At 45.9% G+C, this 20,825-nt stretch overlaps 1 protein-coding gene across 1 annotated transcript in view; it reads right to left on the bottom strand.

Moving 5' to 3' along the window:
- Positions 1-20,825, bottom strand: part of RAB30 (RAB30, member RAS oncogene family) — a 164,801-nt gene that overhangs the window by 10,100 nt on the left and 133,876 nt on the right. The window contains exon 3 of the mRNA XM_078658486.1: positions 11,156-11,239. Within this exon, the coding sequence (XP_078514612.1) occupies positions 11,156-11,239 (84 nt within the window). The remainder of the gene's footprint in view (positions 1-11,155; positions 11,240-20,825) is intronic.

Raw genomic sequence — 20,825 nt, 5'->3', positions numbered from 1 at the left:
ATAAACAATCTTATTGCTCAATATTATAAATATGAAACCACTCATGGGTGTAGGCATGGATGAGAATGAAGTAGGAGATGGTATAAAAAGCGGCTAGCAGGTTTTGAAGGAAGAGAGATAGTGTGTCCTAGTTATCCACGATTAAATTCAATTCATCTTTAGCTGCAAAGAGGGTGGTCTCTGTCTCATGGTTTAGTATGAATCCTGATTAAGAAGGGTTCAGGAGGTGGTTTGCTTTAAGAGGGTCAGCAGTCATTTGTTTATGAGTTTTTTTCAAGAATTTGGCCAGATAGAGAAAAAGAGAAAAGGGTCTGGAGTTTGCCAGTAACTTCAGGCCCATGACGGTTTTATTCAGGAGATGTAAGATGGTGGCATGTTTCCGGGAGTCAGGGAGGGTGGCTGTGGTGAGTCATTGAGGACTGATGTGAGGACGGTTTAGATGGGATTGAGTCCTCTGTTGAAGATGAAGTGGGGTGGTCACAGATCCATGGGGGGAGGGGGAGGGCAGCTTACAGAACTCATGGTGGAGGTTGCTAGGTGGGTGACGAAAGGCCACATGTCAGGGTGGTTTTTGGAGTGTACTGAAAGGTGGTGAGAGTGGAGGGGGCCAGTTAGGGTGTAAAGTGGTTGTATATGGTGGTGAACTTGTTGCTGAAGTATTGGGAGAGTTGAATTCAGAGTGCTTGTAATAGGGTGATGGTACTGGAGCTAGGGGTGGGGTTGTAAATTCCTTCAGTATGGCAAAGAGTTCTTTAGATTTGTTGGAGCTATTTTCAATTAGTTTTGGAATTCCAGCTCCCTTCGTAGTCTTGAGTAGTTGGTGGGAAATCTGGAGAGCTTACTTGTATGCATCTCTGTTATCATGAGTGTCTCCAACAGCGTTTCAGCAAACTGCTGTGGCACTTCCAGATTCCGAATTCTTTCATTTTCCATGTGCTTCTCTGTGGCTTGGTCCTAGCGGTGGGGGTGATTTTGAGCGGAGTCAGTGTGTCAAGTTAGTGATGGAGCGGGTAAAGTTGCCATAGGGTGGCAGCCATTGAAATAGAAGTTCTGTGGTCCAGACTTCCTCAGAGTTCTTGTTCCAATTGCACCGAAAGACTTGTTGAGAGCGATTCTGTGTTGGCTTGATAGGTGAACTTTGCTGTGATTTGTCTGATACTTCATTAGTGGAGTCTAGATCTGGGCTCAAAATTGGACATTTCTGTGGGCTCAAGTCCTGGCTGCTATGTTCAAGTTACAAATGGGCACATTCCTACACCCACAAAAGCTACTACCTAACAACAAGGGTCTCCTCCTAGTAGAGTTTATAATACTGACGTTTCAGGATGTCAAGAGCATTGCTTACCAGTTATAGTGGCTACCTCGGAGCCAGGAACAGGTGTCCAGGGAGGACACAGTTCAGTGTCAGAGTCCACTTGTCTGGTCTCTTACCATTCCAATGGGACCAGATGTAGTAGTACATCAACACCCATTGTGACGTCAATGGGACAGAGGGGGGCGAGATTACCGAACTTTAGGGTTGCTATCCTAATAGTAGTCCAGTTTTCCCTATATTAGCGGACCTAGGAGAAGCAGGGGGAAGGAGGTGGGATGACAAAGTGTTTAGTTTAGCTCCTGATATTCCCCACAATACTTGTGCTCAGAATAACTTCTATCATATATAATTTGGTGTATAATGCTATGTTGACTTTTGTCCTCCTATTGTGGGAATCTTTGTGTGCTAGGTGTGAGTGGTGACAATGCTTAGGTGTTTCAGTTCTCCATACAGGCACCAATAGCAATAAATTGTGCACCTTGCAAAACGGTCTCTACGCTCTGTCCATATCCGCAACCATTTTGCCATTGAATCTAGCCTGAGAGAGGAGGCACGCTCATCCACTTACTTAATCACTAGGATGGTCTTCTTCAAAAAACATCCCTATGGGATTCGTCTTTATGACAGTCCACTGATTGAGGCTGCTTCTCCCCGTCGGGCTTAGTCACTCTCAGACAATCCCACCCTCACCCTCCACTCTAAATTACAAACAGAAATGGTACATTCCACAGGGTCTTAGTAGAGCCTCAGGGCTTTGCTGGGATGAGGCATCATAGAGAAGACAGTGATGTAGATGTTCTTATTTAAGTAAAGTTCCAATGACCAAAGAGATTATATATGACCAAATCCCTTCGCAAAACAATGCGTAACGTAAAACAACGCAAGTTCATAAGCAGAAACATCTTGGAGTTCACTGATCTTCCTTTTACATGCAATGGTTACCAGCCGTGAGAAATATCATTGAGCAGACTGACATTTGAATGGGAATCACATGTGTACATAGATGTGGTATAACGGCTAGCGCGGTCGACCTCGAAGGTGGGGAGCCGGGTTCGAGTCTCGGCAGGGATGCTCAACATCCTGGGATTCTGGGCAAAGCACGTAATGTCCTTGTGCCTAACAAAATGAATGTACGCAACTGGTGCTCATGTAAAGCCCTCGAATACCTTGGGGACAAGTTTGTGCTATATAAAACTAAAAATATATGTCAAACAATGGTTGTTTGCCTGCAGCACTGGGGAGCGAGCACTGAAAAAGGGAACTGAAAATAGATGCTACAGAAAATAAAACGCCCTTAGTTACCATGAATGAGACACGTGGCATACATGCCACACCTAAATATGTGTTCAAGTCTAAACCCTCATTAGGAATCCCAGCCAGTTACACTATGACTGTACCCTAAGTTTCACGTTATGGGGCAGATCACTGAGCGAATCTGCTGTTTCTAGTCTTTGCTTCTGCAGACAGAAAAGCACACAATGTCCTGCAGCACACCACAACGTTCTGCCAGATGGCTAGCCTTTCGTGTCACGAACAGGGACGGGAGAGCACCATTCTGTATGCATGACACGAACCGTACAGAATAGTCAAACCTCAGAAATAAATTATGTAAAATTAACATACAGAGCTAAGGAAAAACAGGTTTGCAGGTGTTTCGCAGAAGAAAAAAAAACCTAACAAACCAACTAGTGTTTGATTGAGACCGAAAAAATGAGGCCTCAGGGACAGCTATAGATTCACTATTTAACTCCACATCTATGTACCATAGCGATATATACATCTCAAAAATTAAATATTAACCGGTCGGTAAGTAGAGGTTTTCTTTGCCTAGCTCCACATCTATGTACCTTGGCCCGAAATATACATACCAACAGAGATGTGGAGTTAGGTAAAGAAAATCTTTACTTACTAGCTGATGTTTTTTTTTTAAATGTATTTTGCCTCCATGTTGTGTCCCCTCGATATTCTAGTCAATAGTCACGTGGCACACTCTAGAAGAGCTATGAGGCCACTGCAAGTGGCGAATAGTGCTTTACAAATTTCCATAAATAGTGCTTTAGGAACATGCCCAAATATCTACAATAAAATAAAATGTCCTTTTGTCAGCACCACAATAGTATGGAAGTGGAACAATTCTTAAACAAATAGGATATGAGATACTTCCAAAAATTGCTCGTCATTATAAAGTAAAAGAAAAACATCTACTTCATAGGTTTACAATAGGTCTCTTGCAGTTAGGCCTGAAGACGTGAAAGGAAGCTGCACAGTGCATAGCGTGTGAAAAGTCGAATAACAGGATCAAATACAATGTATCTATCTTGTGCAAAGATAAGACAACAGAATGCTTAATGCTAATAGTTTGGTCTGGAATATAGCAACTGAACTGTAATACATAGAACATGCAATATACCCCGGATTGAAAGTGGTCAGCTATCAGTCTGTCCAGCGGCTGCTCCTCAGCAATGGTGGAAAAGCGTCGCCTCACTGGCTCAGAGCCAGCAACTGAAAAATAAATCGATATGTTACTAGAGTTTTATTTTGCAGATGCTGGCTCTAAGCCAACGTGTGCAGGGAGGGGCGGGCCAGAGCATGGGCGGGAGGAGTTGTATGTGCACTTTTAAGTGCACATGCGAGTTTGGCAGGCCGTCTTAGATCGGCCATACTGACATGCGCACTGATGTTTCTCCAACCCAGCTGTATAGTACAGCTGGGTTGGAGAAACAGTAGACTACCTGTGCCTGAGCGAGCGCCTTTTCAGCTTTTAAGTCTTGTTTTTAAATTTTTTATTATTAATCCCAACACCCACCTGCTCTCCCTGGCGTGCTACGCGCCCGCCGACTGTCTCCCCTCTGCCCACTCTACCGGTCTTTGTCGCCGACAGCCACCAATGAATCTGTCCAAGTGTTTATCACCATACTTTGATATCACTCTGTCTCTAATAAGTCCACACATCAGACTAGCCTTGCTTTTTAGGTCGAGCCTGGGCCGCGCATGTGCTGCTGTGCGAGGCATGCTGTATTCAGGTATGGACCTGAAGCGCCGCCCACTCTTCCCATATTTTTCATTGGCTTGTGTCATTGTTGACTGTAAACTGTGGTCATTAATTGGTCAACAGGCTTAGTAGTCCATCCTTAGTACTGCCTTGTCTTATTTTGTAACCTCCCATGAGGACAAACCCCCCTCCCCCAGTTACGTGCGTTGTTACTCGGTAGGCTTTAAATTACAGCCTCCGAGCACTATTTTCTCAAATAGCTTTGTCCTGCCTGCTATTGCAGGCAGGACACGCTCTCTCCTAACGCTTAAAAAAAAAAAAAAGCAATCATTTGCAATGCAAAAGGTCTCGCATTTGTGAAGGTTTAAGCTACTGGCATTGTAAATGACAATGCCTTTTATTTATCTGTTTTAAAAACAACACCATGCCAATAGCTTAAACTCTCGTAAATGCAAGACCTACTGCATTTCAACTGCTTTTTAGTTTTGGCTGGGTGACTTCTTTGTTTTGGCAGTTCCAGAGCAGTCACCGCACCGGTTTCTCAAGAAAATGCTATGTTGGGCAGAAAGTGGCAAACTACTTCACTTGCTCTTTCCTCGCTTGCTTCATGTGCTTTGCAAAAGTGTGCTTCCATTGCTGCACATCATGTTGCAATGCACATTGATTAAGCTTGATGTACTGATCCCATTCCAGGCAAACTGATGAAAGACCCTAGTTTCAGTCAGAGAAGCTGAAGCAATAGTCTCATTTAGTCCTCTTTTTATGTTGGCTGCCCGAGTCCTAGCAGACCGCTCATCTTTTTCAGGGTTCCCACAAGTTTAGTTCTTTATTACCTTGCCCGTCAGCCAGAAGCTTCAGTCTCCAGGCCTTTGGGCTAGTGCTCTACTCCAGACAAAGGAGAAGTGCATGTGATGCCTGTTGAGGGATGTACTCTTCTCTGAAGGGCATAAAGGAGATGCACATTTTTAAGGAGCTCATTCCCGAGCTGTTTTACACCTGCAGCTCCCTGGACAGTGTCCTCTGTAGTGGTCAAATGCTAACTCTTCAATCAATCAATCATATAATTTGTAGAGCGCACTACTTACCAGTGAGGGTCTCAAGGCGCTGGGGGTGGGGAATGCTGCTACTGCTCGAAAAGCCAGGTCTTGAGGAGTCTTCTGAACGTCAGCAGGTCTTGGGTCTGCCGTAGGTAGATGGGGATGGTGTTCCAGGTCTTGGCGGCGAGGTGGGAGAACGATCTGCCGCCGGAGGACGCTCTTCGGATGCAGAGGAATGTGGCGAGGGCAAGGTCGGCGGAGCGGAGCTGGCGGGTGGGGGTGTAGAACCTGAGTCGTCTGTTGAGGTTCGCTGGTCCGGTGCTGTGGAGTGCCTTGTGTGCGTGGGTGAGGAGCTTGAAGGTTATCCTCTTGTTGACGGGGAGCCAGTGCAGGTCTCTTAGGTGGGGTGTGATGTGGCTGTGGATGTCGAGGATCAGGCGTGCGGAGGCGTTCTGGATACGTTGAAGCCGTCTCAGGAGTTTGGCCTTGGCCCCTGCATAAAGTGCGTTCCTGTAGTCCAACCTGCTGGGGACGAGGGCCTGGGAGACCGTTTTTCTCGTTTCGGTGGGGATCCATTTGTAGATCCTGCAGAGCATGCAGAGTGTGTTGAAGCAGGAGGAAGAGACGGCGTTGACCTGCTTAGTCATGGAGAGGGTGGAGTCAAGGATGACCCCTAGGTTGCGTGCGTGGTCGGTGGGTGTTGGAGCTGTTCCCAGTGCCGTCGGCCACCAGGAGTCGTCCCAGGCCGAGGGCGTGGATCCAAGGATGAGGACCTCCGTCTTGTCCGAGTTTAGCTTCAGTCAGCTGTTCCTCATCCATTCGGCGACTGCCTTCATTCCTTCGTGGAGTTTGGTTTAGGCGGTGTGCAGGTCCTTGGTGAGGGAGAGGATCAGCTGGGTGTCGTCGGCGTGGGAGATGATGTTGAGGTTGTGCAGTCGGGCGACATGTGTGAGTGGTGCCATGTAGATGTTAAACAGCGTTGGGCTGAGTGATGAGCCCTGAGGTACGCCGCAGATGATCTCGGTGGCTTCGGAGCAGAAGGGGGAAGGCGGACGCTCTGTGTTCTGCCGGAGAGGAAGGAGAGGAAAGAGGTGGTCCAGTCCATGGCCTTCTCTTGGATCCCGGAGTCGTGGAGGCGTGTTTGTTGTGTTTGGTGACAGAGCGTGTCGAAGGCCACTAACTGATCCAGGAGGAGGAGGGCTGTTGTTTCTCTGTTGTCCAGCAGGGTCCTGATGTAGTCGGTGGCAGCGATGAGGGCAGTCTTGGTGCTGTGGTTTCTGCGAAACCCGGACTGGGAAGGGTCCAGTATGCTGTTCTCCTCGAGGTAGGGGGTCAGTTGTTTGTTGACTGTCTTCTCGATGACCTTCGCCAGGAACGGGAGCAGGGAGATGAGCCGGACGTTTTTGAGCTCTTAGGGGTCCGCCTTAGGTTTCTTGAGTAAGGCGTTGATCTCGGCGTGCTTCCAGCTCTCCGGGAAGGTTGCTGTCTCGAAGGAGTTATTGATGACTTTCCGGAGATGGGGAGTGGTGGCTGTGCAGGCTTTGTTGAAGATGTGGTGTGGGCATGGGTCTGACAGAGATCCGGAGTGGATGGTGTTCATGATCTTGATGGGGTCGTCGTCGTTTATGTTGGTCCAGGAGAGCAGGCGGTTGGTGCGGATGGTGGTAGTGGGGGCGGGGGTCTCAGTGGTTATCGGGGCGGTCATGGCGTTGAAGCTGTCATGTCATCACCTGCTTAGTCACAGTCCTGATCCCATCACAATACCGGAGATCACAGCATGGGTTAACCAAACATGTCCCCAAACAAGCAGACGTTTCCCTGCCGAGCGCTTCCTCCTCAGAGCGCCCGGAAGACCTCATCATTCCTCCTGCGCGTTGCCTCGGCTTCCATGGCAGCAGTTATTCTCCTGTCCGATTCTCTGCGTCCAGAGAAGCCAAGTTTACAAAAGCTGAGAAGCTTGGCTTGAACGTATGCAAAGGGAATTAACATGGCTTTGGTCTCGGCATCAGAGCGCTGCAGCCCATGATCCCAATGTTTGTGTGTGACACGTGCAGTGCAGGCAGTGATGGAGCCTACTTATCTATTCAAGTTCATTCTGCACCGTCCACAGCCTAGCTTGATGACATGGGTGACCATGTTTGTTGTGCTCCTTTACCCTCAGATCAGGAAGCTTCTCATCCTCTGTCCCTCCCATGTCCTAGCACTACCTATCGCCTCCAATGCGCCTCTGCGTCACGATCCACCACACTCAAATTAACATTCTCGCTATAAAAAATATATTAATTATGACACCTTATCAACCACCGACAGAGGGAAATGAATAACTTTTCAATGGCCTTCAAAAAGGGCAGAATGGCATCTACCCTATTAATGTTAAGCTACAATTCATTGCAAACTTGTCAAATTTTACCATTACTGTACTTACCGATCAGGACAGAAAGCCTGAACCTGAAAAAAGTCTTCACAGGAAGCCAGGGCAGACATCACAAAACAAGTCTACAAGCCAATATCACCCGGAGTTCTGAATGACAGAGCAAAATTGTTGTGAAATTTGATTTGATGTCTGTTACAGGAATTCATTTGAGCATTAAAGACGGCTCGCCTAAAGGTGGCAAATCATATTTGGAAATGAAAGGGCTTAATTTATTAAACCCATCAGGAAAAGGTTCAATCTACTTAGATAGTAACGTTCTTGTAGGAGTTGCTCCAACAAAGGATCCCTAACTTAGTTTGCCACTAAGTTAGGAATCCTTTGTTGGAGATATATATATATATATTTGTCTGCACTGGCTTCCTGTGAAGACTTTTCTCAGGTTCAGGCTTTCTTTCCTGATCAGTAGGTAAAGTAATGGTAAAATTCGACAAGTTTGGAATGAATTGTAGCTGAACGTTAATAGGGCAGATGCCATCCTACACATAATATATATATATATATATACACATATATATATATATCAAAGCTCACGTGTGAAAACACAGACCTCACTCACTGGGATACTGTCCAGAAGCCTTTAATACTAACAGCAAGCTTCAAATAGCAGAGAGACCCAGAGAAACGTTCATGAATGTCCTGTTTCGTCTGTTTAGCTCCTGTTACGCGTTTCGAAGGCTCCCGCCTTCTTCTTCAGAGGATGACGAACAAATACAGGAAAAGTTGTACACACACATGACGCGGTCCAGCTTGTAATTGTAAGATTTAATTTGGTACCTATTGCACAGCCCATGTTGATATATAGACTATGCGGGACAAAACATGGCTGCCATTAATGCCGTTGATGGGTATTTTATTACTCATGTATGAGAGCTGTAGACACCACATAATGAAAGAATGACAAAGTAGCATGTCCGTATTTCATTAAATGTGTTAAAATGACCAATAATAGCAAATATGTCCTCCGGTGTAATACAGATTAACAAACACAGACTGGTAGGCATTTAGAACTCAATGTGACTGGAATACATAGGCTTTATTGTGGGGCATTGGTTCTTAACTGATTGTATTACCAGAATTTATCGACGATAATTCCATGGACAAGTAAGCTTCGAATAAGTTGGGAAGCACAAACCTGCCCCTGCCATGATCCATGGCGCCATATTTGAGCTAGGCGGATGAGGGATGGCACATTAGCACTTTTATTCACAGAAAGCATTTGCTACCCATCACAAGCGTGAAAGTACTTATTCACAACTTTGTGTGACTGTACGATTCCCTTAGTGAATGTGTTATTATTGGAAGAACAGATGCATCAGTGAGTGCAATGAAGGTTAGGTGGATGGGTGGGTTATTGAGTGAGTTCATGGGTGGGTGTGTGGATGAATGTAGGGGCATAGGCAGCGTGTACTGAACAAGTGCTTGGGGAAAGGACTGTACTTGTGGGAAAAGGGCATGCACTAAGGGCAAGAGGAGTGGGCTGGGGCAAGGACAACGTGGTAGGGATGGGGCAGACAAGATCAAGAAGGCAGTGTGGGGGGTAAGAAGCAGTGTATGAGTGTCTGTCAGTGTGAGGGGGAAGAGGCAGCGTGTGGCTGGCTGTCAGTGTGAGGTTAGAAAAGGATAAGTAGTTCAATCCTGATGTTCTGGGATGTGTTAACTGGTGGATCAGCACGGGAGAAGGCCCTTTGGCCCTAAGTACAATACACCCTCCTATGTTTTCAAGAATACTCCACCCTCCTTGGCTGCCAGTGAGTCATTACTTCATCCTCATGCGGCGTGTGCATCCATAGCGGCCCACTATTCTATCCAAATACATGCACTGTGTGCAAAATGCTTCTCCCAGGCCCTCCTGCTGTGGCGGAACTACAGAGCATGTTGGGGGCTCCAGGGCAGCTGAGCCCCCAGCGTGCCGTGTTCGCCCCCCCCCCCCCCTCTCCTCTCCCCACATGGAGACACCCTGGGCTAAAGCCCAGGCTGAACTGCGGCAGCTTCCGTGCAATCGAGTGCACAGGCTGGGACAACGTCCGGTGCTCCTCGGAGCAGAGCGTGCAGCAATAGTGACACGTGTTTGAAGGTGTGCATATGACGGTCTGGTATCCTGGCTGTGATGCCTCTATCCAGCTCTAATGTATTTGTGTTATTACAGACGGGGCGCGGGGAGGGCCAAACTAGAGCACCCAATGGTACAGTAATCAGGTAGAAGCAGTCGCCGAGGGGCCCTTGAGGGCGAGCTGCTAGTATGTGCTACTCAAGGAAACGCGCAGTCTCTGCTTGCAACACTGCCACGTGGTGCATTTTTAAGCGGATAGTGTTCCCATCAGATTAACTATTTGGCGATGAGAGGACTGCGCCTGCCATCCGCACAAACGTGTTCCAGCTGGCGTTGCAATGACGCAGTCACTTTCCTTCCCCGACAGGTGCCGTAAAACGCTCATCGGCATTCACGCTCTCATGCAGGAGCGAAGCCAGAGCTGCTCCGTGTATCTGTCTGCCCCCTCTCCCCCTCCCACCGCAATGAGTACCTGCTTCACTGCCCCTGCGATGCTTTAGTGGACTCATCCAACTGTGAGATGACAACCGTGACACCTTAGCACTATCAGCCAATGGCTGTTGAATGTAGGCTGTGAGTGACACTTACACCAAGGAATGGCTGATGGGGCCTGACCTTCTGTCCCTCCCAGCTGGCTCTGTGTAAGGAGCTCTGTTAGCAGCTTTGCGAGACGGCTTATACTGTCTCGAGCCTGGCCTGCAAACAGGCCTCGGACAGACATCAAGGAAAGCAGTAATGAAAACGAATGGGTAAAGACACAAGCCAGGAAGTGCTGGCAATCCCAGCTGACAAATGATAACTGGTATTCACCAAGCCACAATTAGATGACAATCAATTCTAAGCTATATAAAGTAAGATGGGTTTTCGGTAACTAGAAAGATATCTTCACAGCAGCAACACCCTTTTTGACTTATTTTATTTATAATCACATCCAAGTTCACTTCTTAATATGTTTTTGTCTTCATTTTGAGTCAACACCTATATGAAAAGCGACAGTCATTCTATTTCATAATAAGACATTTTGTAATACCATCGTGAACCTTTTAACCCCTTCGACGCTCATGACGAGCTGGGCTCGTCATGAGGTAGCCTCCTGCTACGCTGATGACGAGCCCAGCTCGTCATGATACATGCGATACCGCAAATCTCAGCGTACGGGCGGAATTCCGCCCGCACGCATGCGGTTAATATCCCAGGAACTGCATTAATAATAATGTCATTGAATAAAAATAAGCTTTACATTGCACATAGCCTGCCCATTACAAATGGGCCTGCACGTTAGCTAATTAATACAACATAAACTGCAATTTGAAGAACATAAACGTACCTTAATTTTTTCACCTTTAATTTCAACAGTTTTAATCATAAAGTCGACCCCGATCGTAGCTCCCTGACCAGGCGGGAAAAGACCCTGCAAAGATTAATAACTCTGATTAGCTATTAAGGCAGACATTACACAATATGCAATAGTACGTTGTGCATTCCCTAATCAATATTAATTTTCCTATTGTGTTTTTAGACACAAGCAAGACACCTTTCAAAAAAAAAAAAAAAGCACAACTGTTGACAGAGAATATTCAAACTGATCAATCAATGTAATATAACTTTTCGGTGTGGGTGAGAAAGAAAAGTTACTCACGTTGTTACTCTGGCACTCCTAGACTTAACCACGGCACGAATTTCGCCACGATGCGGCGGTTTTAATGAGTGGGCGGGGCCGCATCGGCCAACGGACGTGTGCAGCACTACGGAGGTAGTGCTCGCAACGGCTATTGGCCGACGGGAGCACTTAAAGGGAATGTCTCCAATTATCAGCTTGTCAAAAGAACATTTCGTAGATAGTCCCAGAAACAAATTTTCAAATGAAATTGGGGAACCGTCAATGTGCATTCCTGCAAAGGCCTGTGTCCCCGAATTAAGCGCCATATTAATTAGTGCCATTTTTTCATGAACACTGCCCTTTCCAAAAGTTGCCTTCTCTTTGCCACACATTTGCATTCGTGACTCTTAGACTAGTTTCTTGGAAACACTGTCCTTGCTGACACAGAACACTTCGTGAGCACACTATCACACTGCCTTGACATTAGACATGGCCTTCACGTGTGTGACACAAATATGCTTTATTATTACATCCATATGGCGACACAGCTATCTGTGAAATACAAACAATAGCAAGCCAATTACAATCTCGGCCAGAGGCAAGGATACATATATATATATATATATATATATATATATATATATATATATATATATATATATATATATATATATATATATATATATATATATATATATATATATATATATAACCTTTTGTTTTCGAACAATCAGAGGAGACACATCAGCTGGCTGCTGGGAGGGGTCCCTGCATGCCGAGGCTTTCACCTAGCAGCTCACAGACTTCTCCGTGAGGGGTGTCCAGTTCATGACCAAGACGTGGTCTTACACTCTTACCCATCCGGTAAAGGGGTTAGATTATCCAGGAGAGGGCTTCTTGGCATAACATAAAAACATCGACACGTAGGTTAGGGTTTCGTATTTCAGGAGTGTGCTACAAAGTTGTGCTATTGTATGTGTATGCATATATAAGTTGTGTCAAGAAAATGGTCGAGCCCACTGGACCCCTTAGGGAAAAATGGGCTCATGACGTGGGCCACCTTGACGATACTGAATTGCAAGAGGCACTGGCCTCCCCACGAGTGGTGGGTATACCCTCACGGCTCAGACTTGTGCAGCTAAAAATCTTACACCGATCCTACTATACTAGGCATACCTTGCACAAGATAGGTAAAACACCGCACCCATATTGTCTACTTCGTTGCGGGGACGAAGGTACCCTTTTCCACACCATATGGCAATGTCCCAAAATCATGGAACACTGGGTAAAGGTAATGAGAACGATTTCACAAACGGGGGAAGTCTCACTGGTACCGGAGCCAGGACGATGTCTGTTAAATGTCTGGGAGCCCCCATGAACTAACTCACCAATCACAGGACTGGGCCACGCTAGGGATTATGGTCGCCAAACCTAACATTGTACAAAAATGGGGATCGGTGGGGTTACCAACACTTGCCTCGTGGTGCAGGGACATGGACGCCGCCATGATAGCTGAGAGAACGTTGTTCGTCAATCGGGGCTGTCCCCGGAAGTGGAGTAAAATCTGGGGGGCATTAACAAATTTAGGGGGGACATATGTGAACCACCAAGCAACCGTGACAATGAGGGTTTGGAGGAGGAATAGTAAGGAAGGGAACATTGACAATGCGATGGAATTGGGCTCCAGATGGGGGGGCGATGAATACTAATGAACTGCCTGTAACAACTATGTATGACTGTATATTTAAGATTGACATTGTACCTATGAGACATCTTGAGTTGCTGTAATGTGATTTCATTGTGCAAAATACAATAAAAATAATTCCCCCAAAAAAAGAAAATGGTTGAGCTATTCATTTTGTTCACTTTTATGACTTTCAGTATAACTGCTGTCTGCTTTGGTCTATTAATCATCGCAGCCCATATATTCTATGCAAGAATCACTGTGGTTCAATAAATATGGAAAACACGCCGCTTTGTTTTCTTTGTATATTTCTCTGAGCAAAAGATCACGAGCGACTGAGCGAAAAGATGGACGACTATCACCACGGTTCCTGAAGGAACAAAGTGGTCATGTTCAGTTGTTGCCAGAACTGTTCGCCCCCTGTTTAGGTTTGGGGGAGATAATGGTGGCACTGCAAGCTAGCTGGTCCAAGGGACAACATATCCTGTGGGGGTGCATGGAATCAGTTTGGCACCATCCTAAGTTTATGTTGCCCCCAAAAGCGCAGTTCCTACTGATAAGTGGAAACTACTTGACAAAAGAACATGAAGAAAACTAGAGGAAAGGGGAAAGTAGAAAGCACTGGCAAGATGGCAGCCTCGGTCTGCCAAGTGAATAAGGGAGATGGTCTATGGGGTGAAGAAGTGGGAAGACAACAACACTCAACAGAACAGTCATGCAGCAAAGGGGATTGAATGCAATGTCAAGGCAATGTCGAGATCAATCATGAAAGACATTTTCATGGATGGCCTCTCAGGGTTCCAGCACAAGACAAACATGGTTCTTTATGTGGAAGGGAGGAAGGAACACGCGAAGGTGGCAGGAAAAATATACCAGTGTGGGTGAATGGCCAAGGAGGAATTTACATTTGGAGTGAGGGGATAGAAATACTGCATAGGAGAACCTCCCATCTGGTCAATTTCCCCAGGAACATGTACGACACAGCCACGATCTGTGGTGAAACCTGTGGCAGGATAGGCGAGTGGATGAAGCTAAAAACAACAATCAGGACTGGTGCCAGGGCCAAGAAGCTAATTAGGGCATCAACCCAAGTGACTGTTTCCAAGGCCTATAATTACAACTTGTGCCAAAATAATTAGCAGTTTCCACCTTAATAATCTGCTGCTGCATAAGTGCCTCATGGCTGCTATAACTCCACCTCCACAAGTACAACCTTGGTGCGTAAATACGATTGTGAATACCATAACTGATGTACAAATTCAATAATAGTAGCATTGTGGCCTCATTTACTCACACTTATAATTACACCTGTATATGTGAGTAGATCAGTAGACAGTTGTTTGGTGAGCATGTTTCAGGGTGGGGAGACGCACAAAATGGTAAACAACCATATACGTGTAAATGTGTGAAAATTCATAACCATTTTGCAAGCAGTTTCCGTTTCAGAAAAGAGGCGAAGGTTAATTCCCATCAATGGCATGGGTAGATTTGTTATCAGGGTGGAAAGAGAAGGCAACTTCCACAAAACTGGTTGGGTTTAAGAATAGAGGGTTCTACACAAAGAAACAAAAAATGAAATCGTGGAAAGGCACTTTGCATTACAAGTACACATACGAGAATGCAGACTTGCTACATTTCCCTATGTGTAAATGTATAATCCTGTGTGTAACTCCGATAGGCTACAAGATTCGCAGCTTCACAAGACAGTTACTGCAGTTCTTTGAAATATCCAGGTAAAACGGAAATATCCAACAAAAAAAAAAGTAGATGTGAACCTACAATGTACATTTTTCCAACTTTCCTTTTTTCAAAAGTTGTTTTCAATTATATTATAAAGGCAAGTACAAACATATGTTGAATAGAATTTAACCCTATGACATCAAAATTAAAGTAGACATTTTACCGCGGAAGAGCGTCTGCAACTATCTCTTAGTTATAGCATGGCTCACAAAGCATTCATTATGCCACTATTAGAATGGCTAATCTACGTACAGCAACAAAGGAGGAAAAATAAAAACAGAGCAATGGACAATGATCATACAATAACTCTACACTTCAAAATAAATAATTGACCATCCCTCCCTTGTTAACGTATATCAGAATGGGACCACCTCATTAGTCTGTCACGGTTTGTTTTCCTTTCTCACCATATAAAGTAGGGTATCTCACTTCCCATACAGCAGCAGCTTTCAAATCACCTCCTACTTGTTACCCGCCTCCAAAATCTGTTCAAACTATCTTCGCAGCCCGCTGGTGATTCAACCCTGGTATGGGGCTCCAAAGATCCGGTTCACAGATTATCCCGGGTACTCGCAACGGATCCTCTACCTTGTTTTTTGATGATTATACAAAAAGTAAAAAATGTTGGGACTCTATCCCAGACGAGTGCTGCGTGTTTTTCAACCGTGTATATCGAAAACACGTTGAACCACCATATTGGCTTCGATTGCGAGGATGAGAATCTCCAGTGTTGCACTATATAGTCAGTCTGACTGCCAGAAGCAGGCGAGTAATGAGCTTTCCACCTGGGGCGGTCAAGAATTACTCAGATTCTTCTCCAGTGTCACCCAAAACCAAAGTCAGGGGGTCCATTCTGAGCTACAATCCCACTACCGCCTTAATCTTTATCAACCTTTTTTTTTTTAAAGAAATTTTGTGAAGCGGACGTAATTCTAGATACCTAGACGATGCACTTTATAAATAGACATATAATTACAGACATTGGTATATTTAAGTGCTGATTCATTGAAGAGAAACACCCTGTAATTGTGCCTGAAAATGAATCATAAGCACTGCAGGTAGAAGGCATAACAAACTAACTTGTCACATAATTAATATCATGTAACCACCTCAGCACATCCGTGGACACCTCATTGCATATTAGGTTACAAATGCTAGCAAGTTTTATAACGCAGGCATACTTTATTATTCTAGATTTCTTTTTTTTTTTAGCTAATCCACATTACTAATGCAGGCGAAAGTTTAAGCAACATTAGATAGATATTGGATAGGACAGCTGCAATGGTATGAAGACATTTAGTACCACTGCTGCTACTTCCCTGGAGGGTAAAGAGAGTTACAATAATCAAGTCTACGGTAAAAGACTGCTCCTACTACTGAGTTTCTGTCTGCATCAATGGCATTTTCCCTTGATGCACTCAGTTGGAAGAGACACGCTTAACAAAGTAGGTCAATTGCCTTGTCTAGCCAAAGTGTTTCATCATGAATGACCTCCAAGCTCCTCAATTTGAATCTCGAGCTACGCTAGCTCCAAACATTGATGGCTGAACTTGGAAGCATTCCTTGTAAAGTTGTCCTTGGCCTTTGATCTAATATGGTTTAGGACCATATAAGATGTTACAGTACACAAACAAATTCGATGTTCTAGAGACACCTGATGATGGTTTGTGGCTGGATTTTCCAACCTAAAGTTAAAAATGAGACTTGTAGGCAGACAGATCCTCAGAAAAAGGTTAGTTCAGTGTTACTATCTCAGATTGGAGACAAAGGAGGCAAATCATTTGCTTACTGTGTGTCAAGGGCCATTGACCACTGTTAGCCGATTGAAGAGGGTATGATAATCGGCTGTACTGAATGCTACATACAGGTTGAGGAATGACAAGAAGGTTTTGTTAGACCTTTCAACCTTAGGGTGGTCTTTCTCCAAACCTTTTGCGTTACTCCCCCATTTTTGCTAATCTCGTTTTGGTTGGCCTTAGGACTCTAGCACTGGTTAGCAGTGTTAAAGTGCTCTATTTTAAACATGGTGAGATTGACATACACCCAATCGGCACATTTCAATTATGTAGCATTCCCTAGTAAAGTGGTACTACATGTACACAGGACCTGTAAATTAAATGCTACTAGTGGGCCTACAGCAGGCATTGTGCCACTCACTTAAATAACCTTTTAAACATGGCTTAGGCCTGCATTTAAGCCTAAGTGTTCAGTTCTAAACTTCCATTTCGACCTGGCAAAATTGCCAGGCCTAAACTTTCCTTTTTAATACACATAAGTCACCCCTTAGGGTACAGTGTATCAAAAAAAGTTGGACATATACTTTTACATGTCCTGGTATTGAAAAACTCAAAATCGTTTTTCACTGCTGCTAGGCCTGCCTTTCCCCTAAGATAACACAGGGTAACTTACTACATTTAATAAGTGACAACTTTCAGCTGGGAGTAGGTAGGGATATCGAGTTTGGGGTCCAAAGATTTGTAATTCCAAACTTTTTTTAATGGTAGAGTCGGATTTGAAATCACAATTCTGAAAATGCCACTTTTAGAAAGTTGACATTTTCTTGTCTAAACCATTTGGAGCCTACAGGCTCACAAAGGATTTGACACTAGTCTACTGTGACCCCAGACTAGCTGGGGCCATGGTTGTGAGGCTGGAAATGCCAAACATCTCTAGGGGGTGGAAGCCTCCAGAACCTTCTCCTACTACAAAGTGGGCACAAGGTATACATTATGGACCCTCAGACTCAACTATTCAGTACATCTCTGCACCTGTGGGAGACTCAAAGTCATTCTTGCAGAGCACAGCAGTAGTCCTTCTATTCTGTTGCCCTGCTTACAGAGTGAAAGGAATGGACATGCATCTTGAACCCAGGACCAGAGTCAGTCAATTAATCAATCAGGGTATGCTAAGCGCAGCTACTCACCTGGGAGGGTCTCAAGGCGCTGGGGGGCGCAGCTCCTAGGCACTCGCAGGGTGCTGTAACCGGTGAGATCAGCGGTCTTCCATAGCCCACCAGGATACGTGCAGTGCCGGATGCTCATTGTGATACGACGAAGAGCCAGGTCTTAAGGTCCCTCAGGAACTTGGAGAGAGTTGTGGTCTGGAGGAGCTGGAGAGGAAGGGTGTTCCATGCCTTGGCAGCGAGGAAGGAGACGGAACGACCTACTGTTCTGATTTTCTTGATGCGCGGTACCGTGGCGAGGGAAAGCTGAGCAGAGGAATCTTTGGGGTGGGTGGACAAAGAGGCAGTGGTGTATGTAGGAGGGGCCAGTGTTCTGGAGGGCTTTGTGGGTGTGGGTGAGAAGCTTGAAAGCGACTCTCTTCTTGAAGGGGAGCCAGTGTAGTGCGAGCAGGAATTGGGCGAAGGGGCAGTGGCGCGGTAGGTTGAGGACTAGTCTGGCATATTCGGGAGTTTGCAGGTGAGGTTCTTGTTGATCCCGGCATAGAGTGCGTTGCCGTAGTCCAATCTGCTGCTGATGAGGGCGTGGGTGACGGTTTTCCTGTGTTCGAGGGGGATCCAGTTGAAAGTAAGAGACGGAGGGTGTGAAAACAGGAAGAGGTGACGGCATTGATCTGGAAGTCCTTTTTGAGTTTGGAGTCCAGGATTCCAGGATGATAGGGCGGAGGGCCACCAGGTGTCGTTCCAGGCATCGGGATGTGAGCCTATGATGAGTACTTCGGTTTTGTCTGTGTTCAGTTGTAGGCAGCTGTTTTTCATCCACCTGGTGACTGCTTCCATACCTTCTTGAAAGTTATGTTTCGAGACGTTGGGTTCGTTGGATAGTGAGAGGATGAGTTGTGTGTCGTCTGCGTACAATATGATCTTGATTCTGTGTGATCAGACAATGGAAGCGAGAGGGGCCATGTAGACGTTGAACATAGTGGAGCTGATGGAGGATCCTTGGGGGACTCCGCAGGAGGTTGGTGTGGGTTCCGAGATGAAGGGAGGGAGTCTGACCCACTGCGTTCTGCGGGAGAGGAATAATGAACTGATCTAGTCGAGGGCTTTGTTCCGGATTCCTGCATTGTGGAGTCTGCGGGCTAGGGTGCGGTGTGAGACTGTGTCGAAGGCCGCGGAGAGGTCCACGAGGATGAGGGCCACGGTCTATCCTCTGTCGAGGAGGGAGCAGATGTCGTCTGTCATGGCAATGAGGGCAGTCTCTGTGCTGTGGTTTTTCCTTAAGCCTGATTGGGAGGAGTCCAGTATGTTTTTCTTGTCGATTAAGGAGGCGAGTTGGCGGTTGAACGCTTTTTCAATGACTTTCGCCGGATAGGGAAGTAGGGAGATCGATCTGAAGTTCTTGAGGTCGGTGGGGTCCGCTAAGGGTTTCTTTAGGAAAGGGTTGATCTCGGCGTGTTTCCAGTCATCGGGGAAGGAGGCGGTCTCGAAGGATCAGTTGATGATTCTTTGTAGCTCAGGGGCGATGATGTCTGCAGCTTTTTGGTAGATGTGGTGGGGGCAGGGGTCTGTGGGGGCCCCAGTTTTATTTATTATTATTTTTTTTTATTTATTGAAGTTTTGTATAGCGCTAGCTGGACCCGGGGGTATCAGAGCGCTTCACAGCAAATAGAGAAATGCAACCAAGGCAATAAGCATAGAATACAAGAATCGGAAACGATAGGAGGGGAATAAAGCCTGTACACCAACAAAACAACAGCAATAATAACGCAATAAGAGACGGAGTTCGGGGGCGAATCGGTTAGATTTGAGTTCCGCAAAGGATATCAGATTTCTGCTGTTGGGAGATGGGCTTCTCGCTAAGCACCGGAGCGTTCAAGGAAGAGGGCTTTGAGTAGCGTTTTGAATTGTGGGAAGGAGGCGGTCGTTCTGATATGTGGGGGGATGGAGTTCCAAATCCTGGGAGCGTTCCCCGCAAAGGATTTATTAGAGGTCTTGCGTTTCTGTGATTTCAGCGGGATGAGCAGGAGTGTGTTGGAGCTTCTGAGGTTCCTGGATTGTCCAGCCCTTTTGAGTTTAGAGGCCAGGTATTCTGGTTTGCCTGTATGCAAGGCTTTATGTGTGAGGCAGGCTGTGCGGAAGTTGGCTCGTTGGTCAATCGGAAGCCATTTGAGTTCTTTGAGCGCCGGTGAGATGTGGTCAAATTTCTTTGTTCCTGTGATCATTCTTGCGGCAGCGTTGAGGGTGGAGTTGAGGGGTCCCAGGTGTGACTTGGCTGTTCCAGTCAGTACAGCAATGCCATAGTCAATTCTTGAGAGCACAAGTGCCTGGGTGGCATGTTTCAGATCTTTGGGGGGGAGGAAGGGTTTAATTTTGTAGAGAAGTTTCAAGTTCATGAACGCGCTTTTGGCGGTTTTAGAGATGTGCTTCTTCATGTCCAGTTTGGGGTCGAGAGTGATTCCTAGTGATTTTGCTGAGTCCGTTGGAGTAAGAGAGACATTGAGGGCATTTAAGGCTTTGAGCCATTCCACTATTTGTGGGTTTTCATCTTTGTTCGAAATTAGGAGAACTTCAGTTTTTTCTTCGTTCAGTTTGAGGTGGTTGGCTGAGAGCCAGTGTTGAACCTCCATGAGAGTGGCATTAAGTCTGTGAATGTCAGCGATCGAAGTGGTTTCCAAGTAGAGTTGAGTGTCATCCGCGTACAGGTGGAAGGGGATGTTAGAGTTCCTTAGGAGAGAGGTTCCATGTAGATGTTGAAAAGTTTAGTCCTCAGAGTCTTTAGGGTGTCTTTGATGCTGAGGGCGGTCCAGCTGTCCAGTGTCAGCTGTGCGGTGCAGCAACCGGTGGGTGTGGGTTCCTCGTGGAGTTTGTTGTTGTCGAAGTTGTCATAGATGGTTTTGATTTTGTGATGGAAGAAAGTGCTGAGTTTGTCGCAGTGGTCCTTGGAAGGTGGGATGTCGGTGGACCCGCTGTTAGTTTAGCGAACTCTTTGATGATGCCAAAGAGTTATTTCCGGTTTTGTGTGTGGGCATCAGTGCTTTCTTCCTTGAGTGTATGATGAGTTTGTGGTGGGC

This window comes from Lissotriton helveticus, chromosome 8 (assembly GCF_964261635.1).
Source record: "Lissotriton helveticus chromosome 8, aLisHel1.1, whole genome shotgun sequence".
Classification (NCBI taxonomy): Eukaryota; Metazoa; Chordata; class Amphibia; order Caudata; family Salamandridae; genus Lissotriton; species Lissotriton helveticus.
The sequence above is the reverse complement of the archived record's forward strand: the minus strand, read 5'-3'. Positions and strand labels throughout refer to the sequence as shown.